The sequence below is a fragment of the Cetorhinus maximus genome, chromosome 9 (assembly GCF_964194155.1).
Source record: "Cetorhinus maximus chromosome 9, sCetMax3.hap1.1, whole genome shotgun sequence".
Lineage (NCBI taxonomy): Eukaryota > Metazoa > Chordata > Chondrichthyes > Lamniformes > Cetorhinidae > Cetorhinus > Cetorhinus maximus.
Genome location: NC_135887.1, coordinates 130,763,555 through 130,782,318, shown reverse-complemented (window position 1 = coordinate 130,782,318; position 18,764 = coordinate 130,763,555). Strand labels below are relative to the sequence as shown.

Below are 18,764 nucleotides of genomic sequence, written 5' to 3'. Positions count from 1 at the left end.
CTTACCCCAAATAGCCATAAAAATGGCGAAGAAGACAGTGCCTCCATTGTCAAATAAATGTGTTAGCTAGAGGGAGGGAAAGAATGGAAATGCTAATTATCTTGTTACACAAACAGCCCATAACTAATATACAAATATTTGGATGTTCATCTTATGTTAATTTTATACAAACTGAATTTCCACAAAAAGCATTTTCAACTTCAGTAATGGCATGTTGAGAAATATTCGTAATAAATTAATGCTTCGACATTGCAGTTACAATATGATGTACATTATGCACAGATTTTCACATAGTAACACAAATTTAAGGTCTTTAGGTCATTTAAATTCAATGACGATATTGGTCCTTTGGTATCAACAATCATTCATTTATATTCTATATTTGTCACTACTGTCACTCCTATTTGTCTTTATAACTCCCATTTTGTTTATTATCTTTGGCAGATGCAGATGGTGACTATTGTGGAAAAGTAGAAATGCATTGAGTGGAATGACACTCAGGATTTTAGAAAGAGAAATATAGCTTATTGGCTTTGGAGCCAGGTAACTGCATGTACAACAATTTCACACATGTGTATCATTGCCAGGCCAAGGCCTGACATGCTTGATCTATTAGTCTTGGAATAACTTGTTTTATGACTCGAATAAAGAGTGCTCTTTGGTATCATGGCCACATTCCATTTAATGTCCCACTTTTCATGAGGTTTCACAAGTTAGACAGCATTGAAACAATCACTCATGAATAAGGTCACCTTGTTGGCACTTTGAACCTGCCATTGCTCCAATTTCAAAATATCCCAGCACCTGCTTTAAAATGTTCATTTTTGTAGCAGTATTGTTTGATGTGAAAGATTTCTCTCCCATGACTGGCTTATACTTACATTAACCAACCCTGAGTTGGTGAGAGATCACGGAAAAGATGTCAAGCGAAGGTCATGCAGAAAGGAGGAAGGGAGAGAGAACGGAAAGACGACAGATTGGAAGGGACAGAGGAATGGAGGTCAGACACTATGCCAAGCTGCCCAATAACCACATCACAGGGTGACATTAGCAAAGTCGCCAGTGCAAATCCCCCATTAAAAACGTCTTGGGTGGGCGCGGTGTGAGTTTGTTGCAGAATTGGTGGACAGGCAAAATCAATAAATGATAGGGATAAATCAAGTCTAAACACAAGTATTCCCTGCAGTTTTTATAGATTCTGTGATTACTTATTTATGGAATAAGTTTCATTATTTGTTACTCTATGACAAAATTAATCAAAATCAATTAAAAGTGTGAAATGCGAGAATTGTAAAGTCTTCATTTCCTTTCAATGCTTTGCTGATTTTTGTTAAAGTATTTTAAATATTCTTTAATGTTCTAAGCCATTATTTTTCATCTCCTGTTACTTCTATCAGAAGACCAGAATCTGTAAATGGATACTGGTGTGCTTTATTTGATGATGTCACCTTATTATTAGTGCTCACACTGTGATGCACATTTTCTCTACATCCACTGCTCAATTTGTTGACTTGCCAACAGATACTTAACTCACAGCATGAAGGCTGATAATTATTAAGGGATCATATTACAGTCATTCCTTTGGGACGTGTGAAGTTCCATGGTAACCAGGTGCAAATCAAAAACACTTGCAACCTGCTGGTGTGATAAAGGGTCGAATCTTCGGCTTGGCGAGTAGGGGCGGGGCCCACTCGCCAAGGCATAAAATGACGCGGGGTGACGTTGGTCATGTGTCCCGACGTCACCGCACATCATTCAGGTTTTCAGTTCGGCGGGCGTGCAGCCAAGTCGGCTGTGCGCCCGCCAAACTGTCAAAGGCCTGTTAAGGCCATTTAACAATCAGTGAAGTCATTGACCTGAGCTGCCCGTCCAACCTTAAGGTTGGCGGGGGGGCAGGCGAAGAGCCCAGGCGGCCTTCACGTTTTTCATGGAACCTCATCCACGGGCAGGATGAGGTTTCATGAACCTTTTTAAAGTGCTGGAAAATTTTTTATTAACGTTGATGGACATGTCCCAGCTCATGTGACAGTTTCGCATGAGCGGACGTGTCCTTAAAATTTTTTTCTCCCTTTATTCAATGTTTTATACGTGAAACTAATCTCCCTGGGGCACCTCTGCGCCTCAGGGAGATTTCTGCGCTCTTTCCCGCGCTCCCCGACTCAGCCTATTCCCCCCCTGCCCGCACAGGGAGCGCTCAGCACTTCCAGGCGCGTGTCATGCTGGGCGGGCCTTAATTGGCCTGCCCACGTAAAATGGTGCTGCCCAGCCAATTGGCTGCGCCCCCGCCCGCCCCCACCCCCACCCCCGCACAACCCCCCCCAGACGGGGAGAAAATTCTCCCCAAAGTGTATAAGTTATCGTCGTTTGTTATCTTACTTTCCCTCTCTTATTTAACATGTTCCTAAGTAAACCTGCATCTCATTTGTTGTACAGCTCTTCTGTACCTTAACCAGTTGGAGGCCACGGATCTAAGTTCTCTTTAACATGACATTGCTATTGCAACAAAATAAAATTCCATGGGAAATTTCATCAACAACATATTTAGACACATATTTAACATATTAAAACATGTTGTGGTGCTTCACAGGAAAGTAATCAATCAAAAATTGGCACTAAGCTAAAGGAGGAGACATTAGCCTGAGTTTTTCTCTCGTCGGGCGAGCGTGATCGGCGGGTCCGGAAGCGGACACGAAACGTGCTTCTGCCTGCGATCAGCCCCCGCCTGCGCTCTTACGCTGGCTGGCCAATTAGCAGCCAGCGGCATGAAACACGCCCAGAGAAAGGCTCAGCACTGCTGTTGGGGGGGGGGCGGGAAGAGGGTGGGCGCCAATGTCACCGTGGGCGCTGGTGAGCGCTTCCACTGATCTCCCTGAAGGCAGAAAGATGCCTCAAGGAGCTACAGACCTCTAAATAATAAAAGAAAGCCCAAAAATGCTGCAAAATATGTCCATGCAGCACAATCAAGCGCCTGAAAGCAGGCCTCATAAAAAATAACGGTTCCCAGACATTTCTTTTTGTTTCAAATCCTAACGCAGATTTCTACCCACCCTTGGATGAGGTTTCATCAGAAACGTAAAGGCCGCCTGGCTGATTGGCCCATCTGCCAACCGTAATGTTGGATGGGCCACAAAAGATCACTGACAATTGGGCCATTAATGGGCTTAATTGCCCACTTAATTGGCGGCGGGTGAGCTTCTGACATTTGTGTGCACCGCCGAGCGAAATATCACATGAGCGCTCGATGACATCGGGACGCTCGCTCAATGTCGTCTCGCGCGATTTCACGCTCTTTCGGGTCGGGCGGGCGCCCACCTGTGGGACATAAAATTCTGGCCATTGGGACTGGCAGCCAAAAAGTTGGTGGAAGAAGTAGTTTTGAAGCAGTGTCTTAAAGAAGGGGAAACAGATGGAGAGAAAGAGAGCTTTGGGGAGGGAATTCACAAGAGGTATAGTGACTTCACACAGGTGTTCAGAGTGAGTGAATGCATCTGCACATGAAATCTCATGTTCACCACAACACCAGCCTCTCACACTGCTCAGTGCACCATGCCCCGATATTCACCCAACAGCACTCCCTGGAACTCAGGGCTCAGGCCTAACATCCAGATACTCCACCTCACTCACACACCTACCAACGCTGCCAGCCTCACATTTACCTCTCGCTGCCTCCACATACCTCCAGCTCTTCAGCTATGGCAGGCACATCACCCACACACTGTGCTAGACAATCACTGACATTCGGCCTTCTCTCTTGCAGGACAATGTGGCACACACCCTGTTATCCGGCACAATGAGCAAGCTGCCGACGGTGTGACCATGGACCTCTTGCTTCCCTCACACCAACCCTTCCCTTCTGCTTCTCTGCTTTCAGACACACAAGAGCTGTCACCTGCCCAGCTACAGGAGCCTGAGGAGAAGGAAAGAGAGCAACAGCACAGCTGTGTTGAAGAGGCCCCATCACCTGATCTGACATTCACAGCCCCTAGTTCAGATATTGGCACTGCACGTACCCTGCAGGCTAGTATAGAGTTGAGATCAGCACGTGGTCAATTATCCAGGCATTGGTAGGCTGCAGCCAGGCAAGAGAAAGGATGGCTCATTTGCCAGTTCCCCTGGAGGGCAAGGTGGCAGGCAAGTGCTGCTGCAGAGGACTCAGATGAGGACTGCAATGGACAGCGTAAAGGACTACCTGTCATGTACATCGCGACGCTGGGTGCATTGGCTGGCCTATCCTGGAACATGAAGGAGTCAGGCTCCAGCTTGGCAGGGGGCATCGCGCAGAGCTTGCCCTCTCTGCAGCCTTCGCTCCGTCTCTCTGGCATCCTGCAGACCCAGAGGCACCGCCACTGCTGCCCCCAGACCTAGTGGAGCCTTGGTCCTCTGCCTTCCCTGTGAGGACGCAGCAACACTCTGCAACAAATCCCCTACAGCTCAACTCACAAGAGCTTCAGAAACATTGCAGAGTAATTCCAGAGACTTTGCAACGGAAACAGTTGCGGAAAATGACCAATTCGGATGCCTAGCCCTGTGAGGCGTGCTACTGCAGGGCGCATCTTGAAGCTTCACACCAGATCTTTGAAGAATGATGAACAAATACGTACACAAGACCTAGTTCCTAGTGTCAGTTGGCGATGTGACATCAGGATAAAGTCAATTCGTGGCCTTGTGACACATGCAGGGGATGCGCCTCAGTGTGCCCGCTTCTAGCTGCAGGGCCGGGCAGGACAGTCAGCAGCAGGTCCTGCCCTCGGGAGCGTTGTTCGGCCTCCGTGGCGCCATGCCACAAGGTGGCGCTACTCAGTCAATTTTCTAGCCCCAGGCTTTTTGCAGTCAATCCTCTGTCAATCCCAGCAGTCCACATGCCTCACCTCTGCTACTGAGGCCATACACAGAGGACTTCAATCTGTACCAATTTTTGTCAGGAGCAATTGGACAAGAGCCATCAACCCAGTGAAGGTTCCCTGCTGACCCGATCGTCAGCAGTTCCGCTAAGATCAATCACTAAACGGGGAAATGGAGGAACTAAAGTGAAATTAAACCTATGGCTCTCCAACTTTGTTGTTGATAACAACATGCTAACAGGCTGAATTGTAGAGGTCAAGTTTTCAAATTAGAAGAAAGCATGTTGCAAATATCTGTCTTAAAATAAAAGCTGCTGCACCTCCCCACAGTAATCTTTGCAGTAATTAAATGTTATGGTCTATTCCACAACAGATGGTATGGTCTGTGTTGCTGGCATCCTGCAGCTTGCCATCGACAAGGTGCAAGGATCCTGTCATATCTTTTTAAAATCAGCTTCATCCATGTCGCTCCAGCATTCTTTGAGCCATATTCCAAAAGAAAGCTATTAACTAGATGCTTAAAAACCTATACGGGGCTAAGATCAAAATGAGATAGAAACCGTCAGAGTCTGTTAATATAGTGACTGGGTTGTCAGGAATATTAAGGAGGTAAAATATGTGGGCTTAGAAATTCATTGGCTCCCCACCCTTTGCCAGGGAATATTGTAGGTAGTGTGCATATTCAGTATTCCATTGTATTAGCAAAGCCAAGGAAGGAAGTAGCCAGCACCCGAAACATATGTTTTGCTCTTTGAATATACAAACTAGAAGCTTAACACTTATTTAAGGACGCCTTTGAAATTGGTGTGTGCTGGTTGACTGTGTCCAGGGAAATGTGGTCCATATGCAGCCCAAACAGCAGTCCTGAAAGGGACCTCATGGGTCCACTGCAGCGCCAGATGTCGTGTTCAATTATTCAGTGCTTGAGTAAGTGAGTCTGTTTGCTCACTGTTGATGCTCACTGTGCTTGATTGGTTAAGCTTTGGCGTGGACTCAGAGAAAAGTAAACAAAACTGCAGAAAGAGCTGAAAGCTAGAGCTGAAACATGGAGCAGACATTTTAAAGCATTGTATAAAACTCCTGTAAATACATTTCCTGCACAGATAGAAATCAGTGCCATCTCTGAACAGCTCTGAGGCATATAAAATATATAACACTAAAGACCATTCATGGCTCCAACTTAGCCCCTTTCTAATCAACCCTTCAACTGAAGATGCAGCAGTCTGCAAGACAATGCTGATTTGCCAGTAAGTTGCCTGGGTTACCCAGTATGTGGCTGCAGCCCATTGGCCTCACCGAAACAAGGCCCTATGTTAGGTGTGTCTCGAGCCTATCCATTTCAATGCAGAGATCGTTCTCAACACGTGTCAGACGGTCAATTTCTAGCTCTGATGTTTAAAACTTTGTGCTCAATAATACTTGATGGCAAAGAGATTGCATTGCAATGGGGCAGTGATTCAGCTAATAATCATTGTTGATGATTCAGAATTGCTTACTATCTGTGCCCAGAAGGAAAGAAAACAGTTCGGACCCATACTCTTTTTTTCCCAGTTTTTACTGGTGCTCCATTTTAAGGTATACAAGACCAGTTTAGACCAGTACTCTTATTTCCCAGTTTTTACTGTTTTTTTTCCTGCTGGGTGCCAAGCAGCAATATCAGGAAGTGACCGAGACTGCTAAGCGATTGAGCCGCAGCGAAGGGAAAGTTGGAAAATCAAAGTTTGTGTGAGCATCGAATATTCTCAAACCACAGCTGTAGCATTGGTGTGGAGCAGTTTCACTCACCATCAATAGTGAGAATTTGTGTAATTCTGGGATCAGGCTCCTGGTTCACCAAGGAGCCAGGCTTGGCTCCGATGCTGGATGGACATCACCAGTTCCTAATGTTAGCAATGAAGCAAAACCACATTGTTCCAATTCTATGGTTGCAACAACAACAACTTATGTTTAAATAGTGCTTTAATGTAACAGATTATCCTAACATGTTTCACAGGAACATTATGAAACAAAGTATGACACTGAGCTGCATAAGGAGATATTAAGTCAGATGACTAAAAGCTTGGTCAAAGAGGTAGCATTTAAGGAGTGAATTAAAGGAGGAAAGCGAGGTATAGAGGCTGAGAGGTGTAGGGAGGAATTTCCAGAGCTCAGGGCTCTGAAGTCACGGCCACCCACGGTACAGCGATTAAAATCAGGGATGGTCAGAAGGCAGATTTAGCTGAACACAAATATCTCGGCGGCTAGAACAAAGGCATCTCAGGCTCTCTTCTCAAACTCTAATGTCAGCCAATGGTCAAGATCCAGGTTGCGGTTCAGTTCTATTCTCTGCTCCGCTGATTAGAGAATTCAAGCCACACCTGTCAGTTCCTTAATGGCTCAGCAAAGACCATGATGTGTGATGTCAATGTGCAGCATTGGTTGCCCTTCAATTTGGGGAAGACGTCTACTCAGGGTCGCGATTTTCTGCCATGGGTCTTCGTGTGACTGAACAGCCTGATTCTCGACCTGGAGATCATTGGGCAGATGGAGTAGGACATCTTATGAGGCAGTGGGATCTGGAGTGCAGGATTTTCTTCCTTTTCTTTCCTAATCTGCCACTGCTCTGGCTCATCATTAACGCGTTAGGACTCAATGCAGCTTGATTGACAGGTTGCCACCATTCTGAACAACATTTCGTCTTTATTTGGGGAACGTGGAACATTCTTTGTTCCTGTCTTACTCAGGGGCCCTCCCCACACCCTATCCCCACCATCGCCCCAGCTCTTTTTCCAGTACAATGATGACTGTGTCAGTGTCATTTCTTGCTCTTGCCTGGATCTGGAAAACTTCATCAACTTTGCTTCCAATTTCCACACCTCTCTCACTTTCACATGGTCTATCTCCCGGCACTTCCCTTCACTTCCTTGGCTTCTCTTTTGAAAGGGGAAAGGCTGTCTACTAATATTTATTTTAAGCCCACTGACTCCCGCAGCTACCTCGACCACGCTTCCTCAAACCAGGCCTCCTGACGGACTCCATTCCATTCTCCAAGTTTCTCGGCCTCTGCTACATCTGTTCTGATGATGCTACCTTCCACAACAACACTTCTGATATGTCTTCCTTTTTCCTCAACAGGGGATTCCCCCCACTGTGATTGACAGGGCCTTCAACCATGTCTGACCCACTTCCCGCACTTCTGCTCTCATCCCTTCCCTCCCTCCCTCCAGAAACACCCCGCCAGCCTCTGCATTCAAAGGATTATCCTCCACCATTTCTACCAACTCCAGTGTGACGCCACCAACAAACACATCACCCTCACCTCCCCTGTCAGAATTCTGAGGGAACCGTTCCCTCCGTGACTTCTTGATCCACTTCTCAATCACCCCCAACACCTTGTCCCTTTCCTACAGCGCCTTCCCATGCGATCACAGGAAATGTAACACCTGACCTTTTATATCCTCTCTCCTGACCGTCCAAGGCCCCAGGCACTCTTTCTAGTTGAAGCAGTGATTTACTTGTACTTCTTTCAGTCTAGAATACTGTCTTCGCGTTTCATAACATGGTCGCCTCCACACTGGGGAAATCAAACACAGATCGGATGACCGCGTAGCAAAACACCTCCCCCTCAGTCCGCAAGTATTACCCCGAGCTTTCCGTGGCCTGCCATTTTAATTACCCACCTTGCTCTCACACTCACGTTTCCGTCCTTGACCTCATGCAATGTTGCAGTGAAGCTCAAAGCAATCTCGAGGAACAGCACCTCATCTTCTGATTAGACACTTTACAGCCTTCTGGACTCAGCGTTGAGTTCAACAACTTCAGACCACGAACTCTGTGCTCCATTTGATTCTGTTTTTTTGCTGTGCGGCAGTTTGAATCTTGTTTCCCGTGTTTTTGCTTTTGGACAGAGCTGTTCGTTATTCTGCCAATCACACTCACTCTGGGCAAATGTTTTGTTTCTTTACTACAACCATTACCACTCCCTTTGCCTTTTAATCCATCACATCTCTTGTCATTTAATCTCTCCTGCCTTCTACCTTATCCCAGACCTTCCCTTTTTTTCTTCCTTCCCCCTCCCCTCTTTCAATGGCATAAAACCCACCATATTTCAACCCTCCTTCATATTTGACTTGAAACATTAACTCCTTTTCTCTTCACAATGCTTTCAGACATGCTAGGTATTTCCAGGACTTTTTGTTTTTATTATATAAGCAAGGAGATACTCCTACTGGAAAGAAAAGGGTGGCTGTGACCTTCATGTCTACGGAGTTGGTTCTGTCATCTGGATTAGGATCTCGGACGCTCTGCTAGAACGCCCCAGTTGTACAAATGAAAGACTCATGACACTTCTCCTACAGCTCAGCTGTAGCCAATATACCATCATCATCAGCATGTGTGCTCTGACCCTTGACTCCAATGAAGATGTTAAAGAACAGTTCTATTCTGACCTTGATGAAGCCCATGCTGCCATTGCAAAAGAAGGAAAGATCATTTTAGTGGGGGGTGGATTTTAATACTAAGGTTGTCCTTGATTCTGCTATCTAGAGCAGAACCATCAACATCCTGAGGGTTACCATTGACCAGAAACTGAACTGGACCAGCCATATAAATACTGTGGCTACAAGAGCAGGACAGAGGCTATGAATTCTGCTGACAGTAACTGACCTCCTGACTTCCCAGAGCTTGTCCACCATCTACAAGGCACAGGTCAGGAGTGTGATGGAATACTCTTCACTTGCCTGGATGAGGGCAGCTCCAACAACACTCAAGAGGCTCGACACAAACCAGGACAAACCAGCCCACTTGATTGGCACCCCATCCACCACTTTAAACTCTCCCTCTAATTTACTCCCTCTACCGCGATGTACAGTGACAGCAGTGTGTACCATCTACAAGATGCACTGCAGCAACTCACCAAGGCTTCTTCAACAGCACCTTCCAAACCCGTGACCTCTACCACCTAGAAGGACAAGGACAGCAGATGCACAGGAACACCACCACATGCAAGCCCCTCCAAGCTACTTACCATCCTGACTTGCAATAATATTGCCGTTCCTTCGCTGTCGCTGGGTCAAAATCCTGGAACTCGCTTTCTAACAGCACTGTGGCTGTTACCTATACCACATGGACTGCAGCGGTTCAAGAAGGCAGCTCACCATCATCTTCCCCAGGGCAATTAGGGATAGGTAATAAATGTTGGCCTAGCCAGCGATGTCCACATCCTTGAATGAATAAATAAAAAGAACTAAATTGGGAGATACGAGGTGGGAAAAGCCAATGCAAATGGTGTCCTCCTGCTGACAAAGTGTGCTCAGCATGGCCTCATTATTACAAACGCCACCTTCCGCCAGATGGACAAATACAAAAGCACGTGGAAATGTGCAGCATGTACCTTTTTAGTGACCTATGTGTGAGGGAGATGTAGCTCTTTTTTGCGTATAAAATAGGCCAAGTAGTGCCTAAAGTCACCGGCTCGTGAAAAGCACCTCAGTTAGTGTTGAATCAGGAAAGAGTCCCGCTGGAAAGTAAGATGAGGATAAGATCAAAGATCGAAGAGAGCTGTAAAGAGCTCTTGTCATTCACCGTTTAGCATAGCGGCACACGGGCAGAATCTTATGCTCTGCGGGCGCGCGCCCAACCCGAACGGGCGTAAAATCGCACCAGGTGACGTCGGACGAGCGTTCGGAAGTCATCCCGCACTCGTGCAATATTTCGTGAGGCGGGTACGCGCGGCAGCCAGAACAGAGCCTGTCGACAATTAAGTGGGCAATTAAGTGGGCAATTAACTGGGCAATTAGCTGGGCAATTAACTGGGCAATTAAGCGCTTAACGGCTCAACTGTCAGTGAATTTTTGCGGTCTGTCCAACCTGACAATAGGCAGGCGGACCAATCGGCCAGGTGGTCTTTACATTTTTGATGAAGCCTCATCCAAGGGAGGGATTAAATCTCCCTTTAGGAAATAAAATAAAAAAGGAATATCTGGGTGCAGCATTTTTAAGAGATCTGCTTTCAGGCGCTTGATTGAGCTGCGTGGCCACTTTTTGCAGCATTTTTGTACTTTCTGTTATTACTTGGAGGTCTGCAGCTCCCTGATGATCGAGAAATTCAGGCCAGGCAGGAACTTCGCATTCTCTTTATCATTCGCAGCAGGAATGTGAAATTCAGTTACATAGGCTGGGAGTTTACAGCCCTTCCCGCCCGGCGGGATATTACGGTCCCGCCGAATGGAATGGGGATTTAAATGGCTCGCCGCGGGTGACAGGAGACATGCCGCGGTGTGACCGTAAAATCCTCACCCCACCGCCCCCTCCACCCCTCGTTTCAAATTTTCAAAAATTATGCGCAGCGCATGTCTGAATTATGAATTTGTTCTGTGGTCCATCGCGGTATCTGAAAACGAGCCCCTAGGGGCAGTCGACTACCCTAAGTGCCAGAGGGTGGCTTTTTTTGCTCAGTTAATATGGCCTCAGAACGAGTCACCACCTTCAGGGGTGGAGGGTGAGATTTGGCAATGAAACGCTGGGCCTGATGCTGTTGTCGTCGCTCATTTAACACCGTTTGCCGTCAGTGAGACTGACCCCTGCACCCTTCAGCTCACATTCTTGTCTAGGAAGATGCTGAAGGCACCAGCAACAATGTCACCGTGAGGGTAACAGGGCACCTGGGACCTGAGTGAACAGGGCAGCTTCTTAACTAATGAGGCATAAGAGTTTGAAAATCGACTGTGGGACAGGCAAGGAAGATGAATTATTTGGGGTGAGTTCAATGCAAAAAAGAGAAATGCAGGGCGGAATCATCCCAGGTTTGCATTAAGTGCGGTAGCGGGTGGGAACAACGATGTTTTACCTGCCTGCCACAATGGAGGCATGTTGTATCGCATTGCCCCAAACCCACCACATTTATTATGCATTCCTGGGATACACGTCATTTCGGTGGTGGGCGGGCTCCGATTCACCTGCCACACCATCACCTCACCGCTTCATCACACCAGACACCACATTTAAAGTACGGCCACACTCAGGGCTTCCAGCCCAGGATGGCAGCAAAGAAGACATGGACCTGAAAGGTAAGAGGACCGCAGCCCTCGAGTGCCTTTTAGATGCCGTGGAGGCCGCTGTGATGTCCTCTACCCCGACTCTGGCCACAGGAGGGGCAGCAGCATTACCACTCCAGCTTGGTAGGCGATGGCAGTGGTAATCAGTGCCGATGTTGCACAGAAGAGGTTGGCCATCCAATGCAGATAGAGGATGAATGATCTCATCCATGCAGCCAGGGGATGGCAACCATCTTATCACTCTAAACTCACACATTCAAGCCTATCACACATTCACTGGCATCTCACTCACTGCCAGCTCAAAGGACATTACCACCCATTCTCACTCACATACCCTCACACCTCCATCTGCCCTCATCTCTCTGGACACTGCCTCCTCAACCCTCACCATCTTGAGGCCACTTGCACAGGTCAACATGTGCCCCCACACACACACCCTGGGATACCCTCCTTCCCCAGTACAGCCCTCGCCCTGCAGCCTCTTCCCTTGCCCGAGGCCACTTCTCCCCCTTCCCAAGTACGACCTTGCCCTGCAGCCATTGAAAAGCCCCCCACATATGGCTGATCTGGTAGGTAGGGACCTGCCGGTGAGCCACCCTAAAAGTGATGTGGCGCTGTTTGTGAAGCCTGGCACTGATGACTGCGAGTGCTGCCCGAAGCAAGATAGGCAAACAAACCTTGAAGTCCCGAGTGAAGTGCAGCCTGCCAGGTGCACACCTTGTATACGCTGTTGTGAAACACGTCGGCGTGTTTTCCCGTCAACGTGGGTGGACAATCCAGGCGAGGGGTGGGGGAGGGGGATGAGTCCAGCGGGCTGGCCTTATAATGATATGCAGATATGTTACAATGCAGTTCCCGACGTCTGATGGTGGGAGTGTGGTCTGCCCTCGATGGGCTGAGTGGACAATCGCAAGCTGGTTTCACAACGTCGTAAAACCGATCTTTGGCCTTCTCGCCGTATTGTCTGCTCATGTCACCGAACAGGCCCGACGCCAGCGGGCACGGAAAATCCCGGCCAAAGAGACAGCAAGAAGATCACAGTGAGAGGGGCAGAAGAAAAATAAGATCAAATGTAAATGAAAAAAATTGAAATTCAGCATTTTAAAAATCTCCCTAAAATATCCAAAACCTGAAGGACTGACGAGCCACACTGATAATGGTTAATTTTCAGTGACAGAGTGGCTGTAATTATCACATCGTTGAAAGGGTAGTTAACCAATAATTACCAAATATCTACAGCTAGTTTCGTTCATATCTTTCACGCAAAAGCTGAAACTTCAGTCGATGTTCAATAGCTGTCAGTGTTGAGGCAGACAGCGAGAGGTCATCACCACAATGAGATGGCATTGTGGTAATGTCACTGGACGAGTAACCCAGAGGCCCAGGCTTGTGATCTGGGGCACAAGAGCTCAAATTGCCACCACAGCAGCTGGCGGAATTTAAATTCAGTTAATAAACCTGGAACTAAAAGCTTGTCTCAGTAACGATGACTATGTAACTATCGTCGATTGTTGTCAAACATGGCTCATGGTTCACCCATGCCTTTCAAGGAAGGAAATCTGTCATTCTTACCCGGCCTGGCCTACATGTGAATCCAGAGCCACAGCAATGTGGTTGACTCTTAACTGCCCTCTGAAATGGCCTGGCAAACCTACTCAGCTAAAGGGCAACTAGGGATGGGCAGCAGATGCTGGCCTAGCCAGCGGCACCCACTGCACATGAAAGAAAACAAAACAAAGCTGGTGGTGCAGCAGCATTGCTTGACCAACACCTTTAAGAGACTTACGATGAATCACTCATCTGTCCCCTGCTCGGAAGTGTATTATTTATACGTAAGTAACAGCAAGTGCCATTAGCTTCACTGTTATTTTGACAGCAAACTCTGGTTCATTAATTTGAACTTTCGAGTGAGTGCATCACAATGATATGAAATCAGCTCTCATCACCAGGTGGTTAGTCATTTAATATCCAGCTTGTCTGGAGTGCATTTCACTCCAAGCTGACTTATTGCCATCAATTCAGAGCAGATGCACAATGCATAATGAGCCGAAGATTTTATTTAGACTGAACTGGAGACACAAGTAATCTGGCACATTCTGTTCAACATGCTTGCTGCAATCCTTCCACAAAGTATACAAACACAAACTCATACACTTGGAGATTAGATTTATTTGCAAATATTAATGAGGCGCTTAATTTCAAAGAATAGCAAAATTCACGATTTCCACAGGCTCCAAGAATGGAGAGAAACCTTGCTGACATTTCTTGCCTTTTCCAAATATCTTGTCTCATAAACGCATTCTGTCCAAGTTTGCAAAATCTTTGGGGCTGGCTGGAGCTTAATTAATTTATTCCCGTATGAATTTTTCATTAAAGAGTCACAGGAGGGAATAGGCTCTGAGTAACGACAACAACATCAGAAGAGGGCATTTCGTGAACCCACCCAGTCTGGCCTGCAGCTGTACATCTTGCAACACTGGGCATCCCTTTTATTTTCCGACCATCTTGGAGCCTGAATTCCCAACACGTGGGGCTGGATTTTACCGTCGGTGAGCAGGGGGCGGGGCCCGCTCGCCGACGTGTAAATTGACGCGCGGTGACGTCGGGCGGAAATGTCAGCAAGGTTTTCCCGACGTCATCGCGCCCCATTTAAATTTTCAGGAAGGCGGGCGGACAGCAAAATCAGCTGTGCGCCCGCCGACCTGTCAATGGCCCATTGAGGCCACTGACAGGATCAATTAAGTAATTAAAGGACCTGCCCGTCCAATCTTAAGGTTGGCGGGCAGGCCAGGAGCCCCGGCGGGGAATAGAAAAAACATGAAACCTCACCCACTGGCAGGATGAGGTTTCATGTACAGTTTTAAAAATTTTAATAAAGTTTTTTTGGAAATTATGAACATGTCCCAACTCATGTGACATTGTCACCTGAGGGGACATGTAAGGGATTTTTTTTTTCTATTTTTAATACTTTTGAAAGTAGAGGCGATCTCCCTGAGGCAGCACTTAGCATTCTCGATTTTAGGCATTCTTCCCCCGCCTGTACAGGGAGTGCATAGCGCTTCCCGGCGGATGTCATGCTGGGTGGGCCTTAATTGGTTCATAAAATTGCCCCAATGGGAGGAATTTTATGTTGATCAGGCAGGCGTAAACTTATTACCATCATATTATCTTAGTCTCCTCTCGCAGTCAGCAGCATGGGGTTTGAGGGATAATCTTCAGTTATTTAATGAGCTTCAATGCTACAGTCAAACAAGAGTAGCTATAATCGATGTCACTCACGATTAAAATACATATGTCTGCACCTCCATTCTATTTCCTCCAAGAGGATTTGGTACATGCTGATATTTACAAGTCTTATTGCCCAAAGGATTGTTAAATTCATTTCTGTAAAACTTTATTGTCTCTCTTTTTCTCTCTCTCTCTCTCCTCAAATCATTGATTCATATTGGAGCCCAAAGCTGGAACATATATGATAACCATCATTTTGGACCAAGCACATACTTGTCTCCACGAGACAATTAGTTTAGTTAACACCTCATTCCAGCATCCTATTGAATTCAGAACTGTTCTCACCACAATCTCTGTTCACTAGCCACCCATTCCATCACTCTCCCTGGCAATTGTCTAAAGACTTAACCAGACCATTCATAACCTTGGTGACCAACTTGAGCATGCAGTGAGCCAGAGATGAGCTAGTGATCACATTTCATTCCATCACCATGTCCACCTACTTCCACATCTCTAACAGCACCCAACTCCAGCCCTGACACATCTCATTGCTGCTGAAACCCTCAACCCTGCCTTTCTTCCCTCTAGACTTGACTATTTTAACACTCGCCTGGACAGCTTCTCAACTTCCATTGACTATAAACTTGAGCTCTTTGAAGAAGAGGAAAAAAGGAGCAGGTCATTCGGCTCTTCGAGCCTGCTCCGTCATTCAATGTGATCATGGCTGATCCTCTATCTCAACACCGTACCAAGACTCATCCAAGACCCTGCTATCCAAGTCCTATCTCACACCAAGTTCCAATTCACCCACCCTACATCCCTACGATCCAGAAATGCCTCAATTAAAAAATTCTCATCTTTGTTTTCAAATCTTTGACCTCATTCCTCTATTTCTGTATAACCTCCTGCAGCCGTTCAGGTTTTCCCATCCAGAATTGACGCAGACAGAGGTGGGACGGGGGAAAAAAAATGCACCATTGTCCTGGTCTGCCACTTCCATTCGTGACTTCGAGGATTTTTCCTGAGGAAAGGGTGGGGGGGGCGCTGGGGAGAGTGGGGGGTGGCAATGAAAGTGAAGTCGCCCACCTCGTTAATTGGGTGGCTAGCCCACCACCTTCCCGCCTATGTCCGGAGATAACCCCCCCCCATAATACACTAGGTGGGCGAAAGCAGAAATTGGAAGCCCACCCCATCATAATCAAATAAATAATTAAAGGTCAATTATGCTTGTTAGCTATCCTATTGTCCAGGATGATATGCTGCCCATGCCAAAGTACAGTTGCCATGGGCAGGCCATTTTTTGGTGGCCTAGGTGAAGGAAGGCAGGGAGGAAATGGGGGCCACCTCATTTGAGACGTGCCGTATGTGCATTGGGGGCAGTCCTCCAAGATTTACCACCTCCCTGCACCCACCACTTCCCCCCACACACACACACACACACACACACACACACACACATCACCTCATTAATTGGGCAGATGGAGGTAATTAGGGAGCTCATTAAGATCTCGCCTTCTGAGATTTTCGTGGGAGTAGGCGGCTGTGTCGGGAGTGACATGTAGACCAGACAAGCAGAGTCCGTCTCTAAAGGACATCAGCAAACCAGGTGAGTTTTTACAACGATTGATGATGGTTTCATGGTCAACGTTATTGAGACTGGCTTTATATTCTAGATTTATTAATTGAATTCAAATTCAAATTCCATCAGCTGCCATAGTGGGATTCGAACCCATGTCTCCAAGAAATTCACCTGGGCTTCTGGATTATTAGTCCAGTGACATTACCGCTGTTCCACCATTCCACCCCCCTTCCCCCCCTGTAGGAGCTCTGTGGAGCTGACCAATTTTAGCCTGGCGGGAACAGGGGCGGCAACGCTGATACAGTTTTATTTCATGCAAAAGAGTGAAAGTTGGGCAAACAATTACTGAGTAGTAATAACGTTTTAGTAACCAACCTTTCCCGACCCGACGGCAGGTCCCAGCTCTCCATGTGCCCTGGCCACTTTGAAGATGAAGATTCTCTCATTTTTTTTTAGACAACACACGGAAGGCAGCCACAGCAATGGTTGCTACTTGGACCACAACGTGGTTCACTTCCCTGGTGTGCAGCCTCCGTTCCCGACTCCCCCTTCCCAGCCACTAAATGACGGCAGACCTGTCCCCGTGGTTATTAAGACCCAAACTCCATAAAAAGTGCTGGCGTCAGGGGTGGGTTCGCAACCCGGAATAGAACCCAGCTCCTGATTCTCGGCTCCAACGGGAAAATCTGGCTCTTTACGATGCAATTTCTACATGGGCCTAATTCATAAGGAGAAGCACACCCGAAGATCTTTAAGTAACCTGAAGTATTCCTGATATTGGACAAAATAAAATTCACCTGTAATAGATGGTGTTAACATGGCTTTTACTTTAAGATATGTATAAAATTAATGCAGAAAATTATAGACAAGATCCTAATGATATAAACCCATTTTTAAAAGCAACATATGTGCTCTTGATTTTCGATTTCAGTCAATGGAAATGCCTTGCTCTTGCTATTAGCCAATTGCTGATAATGCTTCAAAATTATAGCTGAAAAATTCAATGATACTTTTCAACGGAAGAATAAATCTCTGGCAGCAGAAACTGCCAGAACAAAGCTGAGCATCTGACAATAGATATGTGCACAGAGCAGCAATGACCTGAAGACAAGCATTCTAGCATGTCATCCTCGTTCAATCAATTGTCCAACATGGATTTTATTTTAATATGGTTCAAGGGTAATTCCAACCATCATGTCTATAATATTGTAATAAACTTGGAGTGCAGGATGGGTTTCTTGTAAGGAACAGTAAACTTTATTTACAGACTCCAGATGAGGCTAAATGTTTGTTCCAAGACCAAGGTTAAAAAGCTCCACCCCTAAGATTCCCCACACTTAGGGCTGATTCACCTATACAGTCACATGATCCCCATAACAGTAAGAAATGGCTTATCTTACAATTATTACATTCCTCCACCTTTAATTTTGTTTTACCGTCTTAATTACAAAAACACCTTAACCCATATTATATACAATTATATATAGTTCATGCCATTATAAATTTAGTCTTTGAGGAGGTTTTAAGACATGGGTAGAGCGACGCAACTCTACACCTGGCGGTTCTTCTATTTGATCAACTTGCACAGGGACTGCAGCTTCCGGGACATCCCTAGACAATGGCAGTTCAGAATTATTTACTTCAAGAGAGACATTGGGCATGTCTATTCTCTGTTGACCTGGCACCTCAGGGGTTGAAGTTTTGACTTCGATTTCAGGTGGATTAACTGGTTGCTGGAGGGTTTCTTGACTTCTGAGATGATCCACGTGTTCCCTAACAATCCTGTTTTCCACTTCGATCTGATAAGGTAATGGCCCTGTTTCAGAGATGTACCAGGGACCCATCTCGGTCCAGTTGCAAAATTTCGTACAAAAGCTGTCTCTCCCACAGTAAACTCTTGACCTTTACTGTGAAAGTCATGATTCACTTTCTGACTACCCCTGTTCTCCCCACCTTCCCCTCTAACTTAGGGGATACTAATTCAATCTTGAACAAGGTCAGCACTTCATTAATAATTCTGAAGGAGTTAAACCAGTGGTCACCTGAGGAGTTGTGCGATAGCTGAACAGGAATCTTGAAATT

General features: G+C 46.4%; 1 protein-coding gene across 1 annotated transcript in view; it reads right to left on the bottom strand.

Annotated features, from left to right (window-relative positions):
* ano3 (anoctamin 3) overlaps nt 1-18,764 on the bottom strand; it is a 564,514-nt gene that overhangs the window by 142,013 nt on the left and 403,737 nt on the right. Inside the window, exon 15 of the mRNA XM_078549540.1 lies at nt 6-66. Coding sequence (XP_078405666.1) covers nt 6-66 — 61 coding nt within the window. The remainder of the gene's footprint in view (nt 1-5; nt 67-18,764) is intronic.